This window comes from Melopsittacus undulatus, chromosome 10, assembly GCF_012275295.1.
Source record: "Melopsittacus undulatus isolate bMelUnd1 chromosome 10, bMelUnd1.mat.Z, whole genome shotgun sequence".
Classification (NCBI taxonomy): Eukaryota; Metazoa; Chordata; class Aves; order Psittaciformes; family Psittaculidae; genus Melopsittacus; species Melopsittacus undulatus.
This window is the reverse complement of record NC_047536.1, coordinates 34,720,716-34,733,729: the sequence shown is the minus strand read 5'-3', so window position 1 is coordinate 34,733,729 and position 13,014 is coordinate 34,720,716. Positions and strand designations below refer to the sequence as shown.

Sequence of the window (13,014 nt, the reverse complement as noted above, 5' to 3'; positions counted from 1 at the left end):
GGGTCTGCCCGAGGGGAGACTGAGCTGAGCTCTGAGGCAGAAGCTGTTCCCTGTGAGGGTGCTGAGGCGCTGGCACAGGGTGCCCAGAGAAGCTGTGGCTGCCCCATCCCTGGCAGTGCTCAAGGCCAGGTTGGACACAGGGGCTTGGAGCAGCTGCTCCAGTGGAAGGGGTTGGAGCTGGAGGAGCTTTAATGACCCTTCAATGCAAACCCCTCTGGGTGCTGGGTGAGGAGCTGCTGGTGCCTCCTCGATGGGGGCTCAGGAAGAGCCGGGTCTGGCTTTAAAAGTGAAAAATAGAGTTTTTATTCAGTGCTTGCACAGTTAATTCCTGTCCAGGTAACATCCCATCCCTCACTGCACGACGGCTGCAGCGACAGGAACGGTTATTGAAGCCAATACCTCACTTTACCTATGCAGCAGGTTATATGCAGTGTATATTCCTAGAGCTATAAATAGATCTGTTACCTATGTATGTAGCATATAAACAGCTTTGTGCTCACAGTGTACAATCGTTCTGTACTGACTGCATTCAATGGCACGTGTGAGCACACCGAGTGCCATCAGTGCTGGACAGGGCTGTTCTGCTCCTCGGTGTATGGGATCTGCCCTGCGGCCGGGGCTGTTGGTGCTGCAGCAGAAGGACGGGGCTGGCTCGGGGGTTTCTGCTGCGCTCAGGCTGGTGCCCCCGTCCCCTCTGCTGCAGCACCCAGAGCCCTGGGCTGGGCTTTGGCCATCGTCCATCCTTCCATGGCTGGGGCTGGCTTGAGCTGAAGCGAGCAGGGGGCAGTGAGCCCCGGCTGGGGGCGCAGGGTCTGCAGCGGGTCCCTGGGGCCGCTCACTTGGGCTGGGGAGCGATGATAACATTGCGGTAGCCCTTGACCCCCATCAGTTTGTCGCACTCGAAGTCCACCATCAGCTTGTGCATCCCTGCTTGGGGCGGCACGAAATCCACCCGGAACCTGGCTTCCTCCTGCGGCTCCACCGGCTCCTCACTGGGGATGGCAGGGGCAGTGGAATGGGCAGGGGTCAGTGGGGTGCCCCACCAGCATCCCTGCACCCTGTCACCCTCCCTGCACCCCATCACCCGCCCTGCACCCCATCACCCACCCTGCACCCCATGACCTTCCCTGCACTCCATGACCTTCCCTGTGCCCCATCACCCTCCCTGTGTCTCCAGTGCTGGGAAGCCAGGACCCCCATGGTGCAGCCAAACCCTCCCCAGCAGAGCTGCTCTGAGCCCCACATCCCTCATGGACCAGTGTATCCGCAGCTCCGGCTGTGCCCATAGCAGAGCCAGGCCCTGGGAGGGCTCTGGGCACAGAATCCACCCGCCCCATTCCCATTCTCTTACAGCTCCTTGATCCGCTGCCCGCCGGTGAGGCCGGCTCCCTCCACCACGAACACACAGTTGTGCAGAGGCACTGCCAGGGGGTTCACCAGGCTGACCTCAGCCACCAGCTTCCTGTTCTGCATCGGCTCCCCTAGGATCTGCAGGCAGGAGGGGTTGGAGCCTGAGCCTGCTGGGGCTGAGCCGGCTCCTTGCAGTGCACATCCCTGTGGGTGCAGGCCCTGCTGCACCAGCCCCAGGTCACTGGGACCAACCCCATCAATAGGGAATGTCCCCCCCAAACCTCCTGTGTCCTTACCCTGATCTTGATCTCCGGGTTCTTGACGTAGACGTCCCTGACGGCCACGATGATGTCTCCGGTCTGGTACTCGGTCAGCAGAGCCACCACCTTGATGAGGTTGTCCTGGGTCAGGCTCTCCCCGTACTTCTCATACAGGATGCGCAGGGGGATGCTCCTCTCTGGAGGGGAAGCAGAGCGGGGTCAGGGCTCACCCATGGCCCTGCACTGGCTCAGTGCGGTGCTCAGGGCTCCTCAGGAGCTTCTCCAGGTGCCTCACAAGGTCATGGTGGGGCTGGGTCACATTGGGGTGCCCTTCACAGCCGGTGTTGGCAGCCCCATTCCCTGGCAGCCTCCTGCGCTCAGCCCTGAGCAGGGTTTACCCCAAAGCCCTTTAGGGACGGGGCTGCGGGGTGCACAGGGAACGCAGCTGGAGGCAGCTGCAGAGCCTGGGGCAGGGTCCTGGGGATGCTGGGACTGCTGGAACCGAACCCCAACATTCCCAGGGCAGGATGTGAAGTGCTCAGCTGAGGCTGGGGCTGCATGGAGAGGGATGGGTCCAGCACTGCTCCAGCTGGGGGCAGGGGCTCCTGAAGGGCTGCGGTTGGGGGGCCCTGGGCAGGAGCTGGGGGGGAGCCTCAGGGGCTTGGATTAAAGCTTCAGGGAAAGTGACACTGGATTTAGTGGAGCAGGAACATTTGTTATTCCCTTAATCCAGCTCAGCAAACACGGAGCTCTGAGCACTGCATTTGTCATGGGCCAGCTAAGGGGATCTTGGCACCGCACTGGAGCAGGGTGATCGCGGGCAGCGGATGTGGATCCTGCTTCCAACCCTGTCAGCTCCATGGAAAACTGACATGAACCAAAGCACGAGGTGGTGGCACCGGTTTGTGACTGCGGCAAAGGAGGTGCCGGAGCCACCGAGAGCCCCAGCACGGCTGCGACCTCCTGGGCACCGAAACAGCGCCCGCAGCTGCGCCGGCTGGGACCAGGCTGAGCTGGGGTCATTCCCACTGCTGCCCATGGGGAACCCCACAGAGCTGCAGTGGGGGGTCCCTGCCCCATGTCTGTGCCCTGGGGCTGCAGCTGAACACAGGAACGGCTCTGCCCCAGCTGCGGGCACATCCTCACCTGCATAGGGCTCCAGGCTGAGGTTGAGCAGGTCCTTGATGCCACACTGCGGCCCCACGGCACCGGTGGCGCTGGCAGTGCGCGCACACAGCATGAGCCGGCAGCCGCGCTCCTGGTTTGTGTTGTTGCTCACCACGGCGAAGACGTCGAAGTCGCAGCCGTTGTTGGCACCCTCCGACAGTTTGATCTTGAGGTGCAGACCCTCATCCTCCTCCCGCAGGGAGCTCGTCTCGTGCTCGGCCTTCGCAAACACCTCTCGCTCCTTTTCAGACCCTGCAGGGCACAGGAAGCTGTGGTTCCAGGGGGGGAATGGCCCCACTGCAGCTGCAGTATGGGATCGGTTCCCCACATCCCCCAGTGCTGCCCCTACCCTCGGGGTACTTGTAGGTGTGGGTGATGTCCTCCCTGCTGTCCCTGCCCACACTCTTGGTGCTGATGTTCTTCCCCACCACCGAGGAGTGGATGCTCTTCTTCTGTGAACCATCACGCTGCACTACCCAGTACACCACATCCGCGTTCACCTCCGCGAAGATGAAGGGCACATCATACTTGAGGCGCAGGTCACCCTCCTTGATGGCTCTGACCGGAGCCGGCCCACAGCAGAAAACCCCTGCGGGGACCGGAGCCACCATCACCACCCGGTGCAGTCACAGCCGGACAGCCCCATGGTGCAGTGTGTGCTGTACCTTCACTCTTCTCCTGCGGCGTCGGGTCCAGTGCCTGCCACCCATCATAGCCTGGTGCCAGGTCTGGACGCGCCATCCAGGACTCCACCCAGCAGTGGAAGTTCCTGCAAGGGGAGCCAGGACAAAGGGGTCTCAGCCTCCCCCATCACTCACTGGGCTCCAGGGGGTGGGCAGGGGGGTACCCACCAGATCATGTCCCTGGAGCGCCGCTCCTCCTCCCCGGTCTCATTGAGGTAGCGGTCGATGACCAGGTTCCCGTTGGTGTCGTGGGCTGAGTTGTAGTTGGTCACCACCCGACTGGGGACCCCCAGACACCGCATGACTGCGGGAGCAGGGCAGGGTGAGCTGGCTCACATGGATCCCGTCCCACAGAGCCCCAGGTTCACACAGCTCCTGCCCTTCCCTTTCCCCCTCAGTGGGACAGGCCCCGGGATGAGCCAGCTCCCACAGTCATGCAGGACCCCATGCATGCAGCAGCACGCTCCAGCCTCTGACTGCATCCCGCAGCTGCCTCGTGCTGCAAGCAGGGCTCCCAGGGGCAGGGGTGGTTGTAACACACTAAAGGATGCTGCAGACGACTGTGAGCCCAGCAAACCCACTCGTTTTCTGCTGTTCCTGTCCCCCAGAAAGGACCTTGTGTATCTGTGATGTTTAAACACTCACACACGAGCACAGCCCCACAATGCAGTGCTTTGCTCGGAGTGGAACCATGTGAGTGCATGCACAGGGCTCAGCAGAAGCAGCCCTGGGGTTTCCTTCCCTTTTGCCCCAGCCCGGCTGCCCCATGGCAGTGAAATCCCCTGGTCCCAGCGGGTACATGACTACTGCAGTGTGACCTTAAAGCCACTTCCCTTCCCTGCACTGAGCCTCCAGCCCTCTGCAGGCAGCACTAATTGCAGAGCCAGAGCCCTTCTTATCTTGTTTCCCTTCGTTTCCTGACAGCTCAGAGCTGAACTGCAAAGCATCCCTGCAGGCTGATGGCAACCGATGGCAACCAGCGCCTGCCACAGCACAGGGGAGGGCAGGGGGGACGCGGTGACCCCCTCCTGTGGGCAAGGGAGATGGGATCTGCTCTCACCGGTACAGGCCACGGCAGCGAACACCCAGCACTGGCCGTACTTGACCGGCTGGCAGCCCAGGTTGTTCCACCTCTTGAGAATGTCCACGCTCCCGATCCAGGCCATGGGGCTCATCCCATCTTCATAATGGTTGTCCCAGCGCCCTGCCAGTACCCCCCGGTCCTCGTCATTACAGTTCACCTGTGGCAGGACAAGAGCGGCTGTGATGGATGGGGATGGAGAAGTGATGGATGGGGATGGGGAAGTGATGGATGGGGATGGAGAACTGCTGGATGGGTGCTGGGCATGGAGGGGCAGGAGCCGGCAGGTGAGGGGGGAGCTGAGCCTCCCCCCAGCTCACACACACAGTCACCCCATCCTGCAGCCCTGTAAGAGCTCACTGGGATGCAGGCAGCCATGGTACAAGAGCATGCAGAGATGCATTCATCTGCGTCCCCCCATGCTGGGGATGCACAGGGGATAGAGAAGCCAGAACTGGGATGCACTGGGTGGGGATGGGTTTTACAGACACGTCCTCCTGCCCGGCTGTGTCTGTCACCTGCAGGGAGCAGAGGCTGCTCCTGGTGTGGTGTGTGCCCACGTCTGCTGATGCTCTCCTCTTAAGAGGCTTTACACACTTATGGCACATGAGAGCAAGGGGAGAGCCTGTGTTGGGACTCACCATGGCGCTCACCACCCTGCCGATGTATGCGGGGTCATTGCGGCGCGAGCAGTCCTTGTTCTGGTCCCTCAGGAATTTGGGGTTTGTGTCCAGCAGCTTGAGGCAGATGGACAGGATCCCATCCTCGAACTGGTGCAGAGCAGGGAGGAAAGGTGTGTGAGGTCCCCATGGTGACGGGGGCTCTCCCACCTCCATGGTGTGAAGCCCAAGGGCTGGGGCTGGATCCTGCTTCCTGCAGCTGCCATACAGGAATCAGGACCTGACCTCCGGGAAAACCAATGACTTCCCATGGTGATGACTCACGGCCCTTCCCTGAACTGAGATGTGGATCCCATGAGCACCCCCAGCTCCCAACAGCACAGCTGGAGCTCTGGGAGGGGTCCAGGGCCCCCTGCACTGGGCCCCAGCAATGGGGGGTGGCAATCGGGGCGCAGGCACTGCCTTATCGGTGCAGCCGGCACCGCACCGGGAGCACGTTATCGGCACCAGCTCCTGGCACAGCTCCGATAGGAGCCGCAGGGACGCTCCCTTGTGCTGCCTGCTCTGAACTCAGCACATCCCCTCTTGGAAACAAGACCTTGGTTTGTCTGTCCCATGGATGGGCTGTGTCCCCTCAGGCGCTGCCTTTGGGGTGCTCCAGCCCCATGTCCTGCAGTGCCAGGGATGGTGCTGGCCTTGTCCAGGGGTCCTGTCCTGCTCACCTGACCGAAGTTCCAGGGGCTGGAGGTGATGTAGTCACGGGTGCCCTGGTAGATGAGCCCCTGCTGGGACAGGACATACTCCCGGCGCTCATCCTCATCCCGCAGGAAAACCGTGTCCTCTGTGGGGGAGCAGGAGATGGGGACAGGGCCCTGCCTTGTACTCCCCCACCCTGCGCAGGGTCCCCCCACCCCAGGGCTGTGCTGGGGATGGAGCTGTTGGGAAATGAGGTAACAGGGGCTGGAAATGCTCCCGTCTGAAAAGCTTCTGGAGAATTCCAGCCCAGTTTGATCTGAGCTGGCAGGAAATGGTCAGTGGGTCTGTGCTTCCCTGTCCCATTCTTTCGCTTTCTTTCCTCACTCTTGTTTTATGGGGTCGGGTCTTTTCCCAGGAGGGGAAACCTCCCTGGTGGAAGAAGTTAGCAATGGGAATCAGGAGCACTGTGTGGGATGGCAGCACAGCTGTTACTGCTGAGGAAAACCCCATGTACTGGAGGTGCTTTCAGAGCAAAGCCCAGAACGTGCATCCCAGCACCAGCCCTGGGCAAGAAAAGCTTCCTAAAGCCCTTATCTCTGTGGAGCCAGCACAGGGCGTTTGGGATCCAGGAAACCGGCCGGGAGAGGTGTGAGCACCAGGCGGCTCCTCGGGGCACAGGAAGGATGTGGATGGATGGAAACCCCGTTGGTTCTTGCCCAAGGCCATCAAACCGCAGCTCTGAGCTGCCCTTCGGACAGGATGCCCCCATTCCACCGGGTCACTGACACTGGGGAACACCCACACTGATCCCTGAGCACACAGTGGGGGCTCAGCCTGGGCGGTGGGGCCAGGACAAGTGGGGGCAATTAGGAGCAATTAGGGCAATGGGAGGCTATTTATCACCCACCCACCCACCCAGGAGCTGCTGTCGGGGCTGCTCAGGGCATCAGCACTGCAGAGGTGAGCTCCTGTGGGGCACTGTGGGTGCTGGGATGGGGTGTTGGGTGTGTGGGTGCTGGTAAAGGGGCTGCACGTGTCCTGGGGTGGGGACGGGGCTCGAGGCCCCCGACTTGCTGGAGGTGGAAGCAAAGTGTGGGTTTCTGCTTGGACTTGAGCTCGGGGCAGGGCTCAGGGGTCTGTAGCAGTGGAAGGCGCACAGGGATGCTCCCATGAGAGCTCCCAGCATCGGAGGTGATGCCTCACCTGGGTGCCAGGGGTTAAAGAGCAGCACAAAGTCCCCGAGGAGGTAGCTGGAACCCTGGTACCCCGTGGAGGCCTCCAGGGTCAGGCTGTAGCGGCCGACACGGGCACTGGTGGGGGAGCAGAGTGAAACCGAGAGGGACTCCTCATCCTGCTCCTGCATCACAGCACTCCAGCCCGATTCCTCTGGGAAGTCGGTCATGGCAAAGTGGGACCTGGTTCCCGACGTCTCGATGGGGCAGGGTCCTGCCAGGGAAGCACAATGTCAGCTCTCGGGGCTCCAGGGGGGCTGGGAGCTCTGCATCGTGCGTGCTGCACAAGGGGACCCCCCCCCACAGCACCCCATGGTCCTGCCGTGCCCTGCACCCTATGGTGGCTGCCCCGACGTGTGCTCTTGAAACCCTTGGTGTTTGGGAAGGGACAGAGCGAGGGACTCGCCCCACGGGTGCTCCAGAGCCAGAGAGCACAGACCCTGGTGCTCAAAGGGGAGCTGCCAGGTCCCTGTGCATCCCGCTCCTGCCGCACCCCCGGCTCCAAGCCCTATTCCCGGCAGTGGGATGCTCTCAGCAGGGGCCCCGCTCCGTGCGCACAGCCTCAGGCGTTGCTGCAGACGGGGATTACATCAGTGTCCAGCGCTGGAGCCGAGGACAGCGCGATCCCTGCGCCCGTCCAAGCCACCTGCGCCCTCCGGCTCCGAGCCCTGCTCCGGGGGGTGACACCGCCAAGAGCGGCTGCCGGCGGTGCCGGTGCACAGGCAGGGCCGGCCGGGGCCGCGGGGCTGCTGCTCCCCTCGGCCGAGCACGGCCGGGGCTGGTTCCCTGCTGGTTCCCTGCCAGCCTTGGCCGCAGCGTGGGCCGGGAGCCAGCAAGGCACCAAAAATACTCATGAACTCATGAGAGTGACACAGTTTCTCCTTCTGGGGAGGCTGAGTTGAGCAAACCCAGCAAGGGACAGTCTGGAGCCGTCATGGGATGGGCATGGACCTGCCTCCTCCTCCTCTTCCTCCTCCTGTTCCCCCCTCCCTGCCTGCAAAGCCAGCAGCATCCCCGCAGGGCCCCAGCAGCCTGAGCAGGGCTCCTCAAGCACTGCTTTAGAAACATGGACTCTGTTCTTGCACGGACTCATTCCTCCCTTTGCAGTGGGAGGTGGCACTTGGCCCCAGTGGCATCACTGTCCTGGGGGGGGAGCAGGCCTGGCAGCCCCTGACCCGACAGGCCTATGAGTCTGGCATTGGATGGGATGTGCTGGGATCACCTCCGGTGTGGCACCATGTGCCTGTGTGAGAGACAAAGCACCTTTGCCCCTGTTGCACCATGGGGCTTCCCACGTGCAAAACCAGCTTTGGACTGCCTGGGATGCAGCACAACCTTGTCACAGTGTACAGAGCCCTGCACAGCTGCTCTGGCACTGAGGGCAACAGGGAGCTGCTGGTTCAGGTTCGGTTCATGTTTGTCACCCCACGGTGGGACTGGAGCGAGGAAACACAGGAGCAGTTTCCATTTGCATTCTGGCTGCAGCCCCAAAATAACTATTGCCTAAGGAAGGGTTTCATCTCCCCTGGCTCTGAGCTGGCAGAGGCCAAGTCCCTGCTCACTCACTGTGCCCAGCCCTGGCCACAGGAACAATGTCCCCAGTGTCACTGCTGCCGGTGGGGCTGCAGCAGGAGAAGCCCCTGAAGTGGGGCCATAGGGACCCACTGGATGTTGCTCCTGGGTACCTGCTCTGGCACCGCTCGGGGACTGCAGTGGGGCCAGTTGCTTGGGGGGCTCAGTGGGAACGCTGCCATACTGCAGGTTTTGTTTCCTGAGCAGATTGGCTCTGGGGCTGTCTGAGTGATGGGGTCTGGGGCGGCTGTGTCAGGAGACCCTCAGCAAAAATCCTGTTCCTGAAAGGATTTGCTTTTGCTGGTGTTTCTCAGCAGGGTGAGAGATTTGGTGCAGCCCCATGCCTGGCTCGGCCATGGGAGGAGGAGGCTTTCTGGTCTGTGTATTGCTTCTCTTCAGCTCTGCCTTGGTTCAAAAGCCAAGCTCAGCACTAGGCTGGGACAGGGGCTGTGAGATGGGGCAGGTGCCCCTGTGCAGGCTGTGATCCCGGGGCAGCTCAGTCGGGGCCCGGTGCCACTCACCCGTCTCCACATTGAAGGCCAGTTTGTCCACCCCATCCTCGTAGGCCCTGCCCGAGAAGCGCAGGGTGATGGTGAAGGGCTGCCCGCGCCGCACCACCAGCTGCTGCCCGCACATGGCTGCCGTGCGGTGCTCCCTCCCGTTGCGCTCGCTCTGCAGGTCCCACGTCTCCAGCACCAGATCTGCAAAGGCAGCAGCGGGTTCAGCTCCTCCCTGTGCCCGGTGCTGGCAGACAGCATCACTATGGACCCCTGCCCTGGGTATGGGCCTTGGTGCTGGGGTTTAGAGCTGCCCTCCCAGCCAAGCTCTGGGCTCTATTTCTTGCTCCATGGTGCTGCCCTCCACAGTATCATCACCGAGGATGGGCTCCATGTGCTGCCTGAGCTGTTCCAGCTCTGTGGCTCTCAGCATCCTGCACTGGAGCAAAGCCCCACTCCAAATGAGAGCTGCTGAGATAGAGAATGCCAGAGATGCTTCTGGTAGCTCTCTGCTCGGTTACTGCTCGGTTACTGCTCGGTTACTGCTGGCAAATTGGTGAGACCGGCTGTGAATCCGGTGGCAAGGAAGGTGTTTGATTGCCGGTCCCAGTGCTCTGCCCTGCTCTGCCTCCAGCCCCGTGTGCCGGAGCGGCTGCCAGAGCTGTGATGTTGTTCATTGTCACTCAGGACCAGTGACCTGGGAGGCTCTGCTGGCACTGGGTTTGTTGCCAGGATAAGCTGAAGCATTGAGCGCAGGGCACATGGGGAGTTCGGTGCTGGCTGTGGGGCACATGGGGTGATGCTCTGCTCATCACCCCCGACCCATGCCTCCCCCTGGCTGAGCTCTTCCCGGTGCCAGCAGCAGTGATCCCTGAGCCCTCCTCGGGCCGCTGCCAGATGGAAACAGCTGGCCCTAACCTCGCTGTTCCAGAGCCAAATGCTCCAACTTTCCATGCATGGGGACCCCGCAGTGTGCATCCAGGGGGGCAGCTGGGCCCATCCCCAGTCCCACTGCACTGTGGGAGCTGCTGTGACAGTGGGACTGGCCGTAAATAAGGCAAGGTCCCTCCAGCCAGTCCATCAGGACCCTGGAGTAGGGACAGCACAGAGAGTTCCCTTCCCCTGGTAGGCAGAAGCAGAGCTCTCTGCTACTGCATATGAACTGTGTGAGCATAAACCTGACCCTGAGCCAAGTGTGCTGCAATGAGTGTGGTCAGAGCACAGGGCTGGGGCTCCTCCTCATTCCAGTGTTACCGTCCCGGGTGGATTCGGCAAAGAGCAGATTTTAAAGTGCAGGTGCCTCTTCCCAAACTGATCCGTGCGGGATGCAGCTGTGCAGGAGGCAGAGGGGCCCCGGGCACCCCAGACAGGGCTGGGCATGGGGCAGGGCGATGCCGGCTCGCCCGAGGGCTGCATTCCCATCGGTGTCACTCAGCCCCGTGTCCTGGGGGGCCGGGGGGTGCCTCTGCCCCTCGCACCGGCTCTGGACCCCCCCCTCCTGGAGGCATTTCTATGGGGCAGCAGCGTTACTTCTGCCTGAGCCTCCAGAAACCCTTAAACCAGGGTGGGACGTAGGCACATGTCCCTGCCCCCGCTGCCCCCGCTGGGCTCCATTAGCAATGAAAGCTTTAAATAGCACAGACTTCATTGTGCAGATACCGCCGGAGCTCTGGAGCTGCGCAGGGGCTGCGGGGTGGGACTGGAGCAGACCCTGCACAAACCCGAGTTTGTCTGGTTGAGCCTTTCCCGTTCCCTCTCCCCTTCCGCTCCAGCTGGGAATTCCGTGGTTCACGGCTGTGGGGAACCTGCGAGGAGGGGGGAGCGCCGGTCTCACCTTCGGCCATGGTGTCCCGGTGCTGGTCCCGGTGCTGGTGTTGATCCCGGTCCTGGTCTCAGTGATAGTCCCGGTGCTGATCCTGATGCGAGCCCTGCTCCCAGTGCTGGTCCCGGTGCCCCTCCGCTCCCTTTATACGCGGCCGCCGCTCACACCCCCGCGGCCGGCGGAGGGAAGAAAGGGAAAACAAAGTTTCCAGGAAACGCCGTGCTCGGGTCCCACCTATTCCAACCACCCAGCGCCCGGTTCCTGGGCCCCCCCCCGGCCGCAGCCCCGAGCCGCCCCCCGGAGCCGCCCCCGGGCCGGGCTGCACCCGCTGCCGGTGGAGAGGAGGGGAAGAGGAGCGGAGGGAGGAGAGGGGCTGCGCCGCTCGCACTGAGGTGCCAGAGCCTGGGGAATGTTTTCTCCTTATAAAGTTCCCTTTCCTCAGTGCCTTATCTCCATACCCGGCCATTCCTGGCGCGGATGCAGCTGCTCGGGATTGCAGTCCCCCTTCCCGTAAATGCATCCCTAACAGACGCAGTGGGCAGAGGGAAGTGTGCTGGAAACTTTGCTGTTTGATGGGAAAATGTGCTGCAAACGTTGCTGTTGCTCCAGGCACGGTGCTGTGGGAGGTGAGCAGGGAGCAGGGGCTGATGCTTTGCTCAGCAGCTCTCAGCCCCCACATCAGCCGCTGGTCTCTGGCCCTATGGGACCACCAGTGGTACCCCTGGGATTGCCTGCCTTGGCCTGTCCCTCCCTGTGCCCCCCAAGGGTGACCTGACACCTTGAGAGTGTCACAGCAAGGTCTGAGCATGCTGAGAGCAGACACCCAGGAGCAAGCCCCATGAGCTGGGCACTCCTGGTGTGGGTCATGCTATGGGGGCACATGGCTGATTTTGCAGCAGTGCTGCCCTGTGTTATGGCAGAGGGACTATGGAAGGGCAGCATCTCTTGGGAAGGAGCTGAGTTGATGCTGGTGCTGCGGCCATGGCCGGGAGCTGCTCCAGCATCACCACCTCTGGGGGAGGCTGGAGCCAGTGCAGCAAAACCCCACTGGGGGCAAGCCTGGGGCAGCTGGGGGTAATGCAGAAGCTGTCCATGCACTGCTCCACCGTGCTGTGCACCGGCTCCCTGGGCACCAGGGGCACAGGCGTCCCTTGCCCTGCTGGGGCCGAGGGAGGGCTGGGGGCAGTGGAGCCCCCATCCCCACCAGCAGCCAGTTCTGCTAGCCCCACTCCCAGTGCTGCTTCCTGGGTACAAGAGCCCTTGCGGTGACAGTGTTTGCGCTCACACTGGAGGGTGCAGGGTCCGGCTCTGCCTGTACAAGCCCGTGCTTCCTTCCTTATCCTGTGTGAACCTTGGATGTGCTTGGTGTGCACACTTGGCCTCGTGTCCCAGACGGGATGTGTTTAATCTGCTCTGGGTAATGCGGCCAACAGTCCATAATGGCACCAACTGCTGCAGAGCCATTGCGAGGAGGCTCTTCCCACTTGGATCAGCAGCAGGAGTGGTTCATTGCTGTGAGGGGTGTTTGGGGCCAGGCAAGTCTTGTGCTGGTGCTGCTCAGGCTGCAGGGACTCATTCCTGTCCTGTTTTCTGGCCAAGCACAGAGTGGGAACAACGGAAAGTGTCTGTCCCTGCTCCAGCATCCTGTCAGGAGAGGCAGGGCCCGAGGGCCCGGCTGTCCCCAGGGGTGTCCCAGCACCTCAGTGAGGGAAACCTCCCTTGTTTCCTGTGTTCACCTATGCAGAGGCATCTGTCTGCCCAGGCCCTGGAAAATGCTGCACATGGACGGCAACCACAGCGGTGGAGCTATTTTTGCTCTCCTGGGTAGGACAGGGCTGCATTAAGAGGTGTTTGTGCTGCTGGATGCCCAAAATACCGCATTGCTCAAGGTGCTGGGCCGAGGCCTGCGCCTCCCCTCGCACCCACCCGGCCTGGAGCCGCTTCAAAGCACCGGCTGTGCCCTCCCGGCCCCGTGCGGCGGAGCCCGTGTTTGCTTTGCTGGGTGTGTGCCGGGAGCCGGCAGCGCCTGCACGT

At 62.1% G+C, this 13,014-nt stretch overlaps 1 protein-coding gene across 1 annotated transcript; it reads right to left on the bottom strand.

The window, feature by feature from the left end:
* Positions 1-275: 275 nt before the first annotated feature.
* TGM2 (transglutaminase 2) lies at positions 276-11,226 on the bottom strand. Its single transcript, XM_034067203.1, has 13 exons — positions 10,993-11,226; positions 9,183-9,362; positions 7,061-7,303; positions 5,884-6,002; positions 5,183-5,311; positions 4,521-4,701; positions 3,629-3,764; positions 3,443-3,546; positions 3,127-3,366; positions 2,757-3,029; positions 1,647-1,807; positions 1,352-1,488; positions 276-992 (listed from the first exon to the last, which is right to left on the bottom strand). Exons 1-13 carry the CDS (start codon positions 11,000-11,002, stop codon positions 836-838), a joined length of 2,070 nt encoding a protein of 689 aa, XP_033923094.1. The 5' UTR covers positions 11,003-11,226; the 3' UTR covers positions 276-835.
* Between the last annotated feature and the right edge of the window lie 1,788 nt (positions 11,227-13,014).

Excerpts from the sequence above, each read along its gene's own strand:
- TGM2 (XM_034067203.1), bottom strand. Across the intron at positions 4,702-5,182 it reads GCAGGGTGGTGAGCGCCATG|GTGAACTGTAATGACGAGGA; the intron begins GTGAGTCCCAAC and ends GTCCTGCCACAG. Across the intron at positions 993-1,351 it reads GGGCAGCGGATCAAGGAGCT|TGAGGAGCCGGTGGAGCCGC; the intron begins GTAAGAGAATGG and ends TGCCATCCCCAG.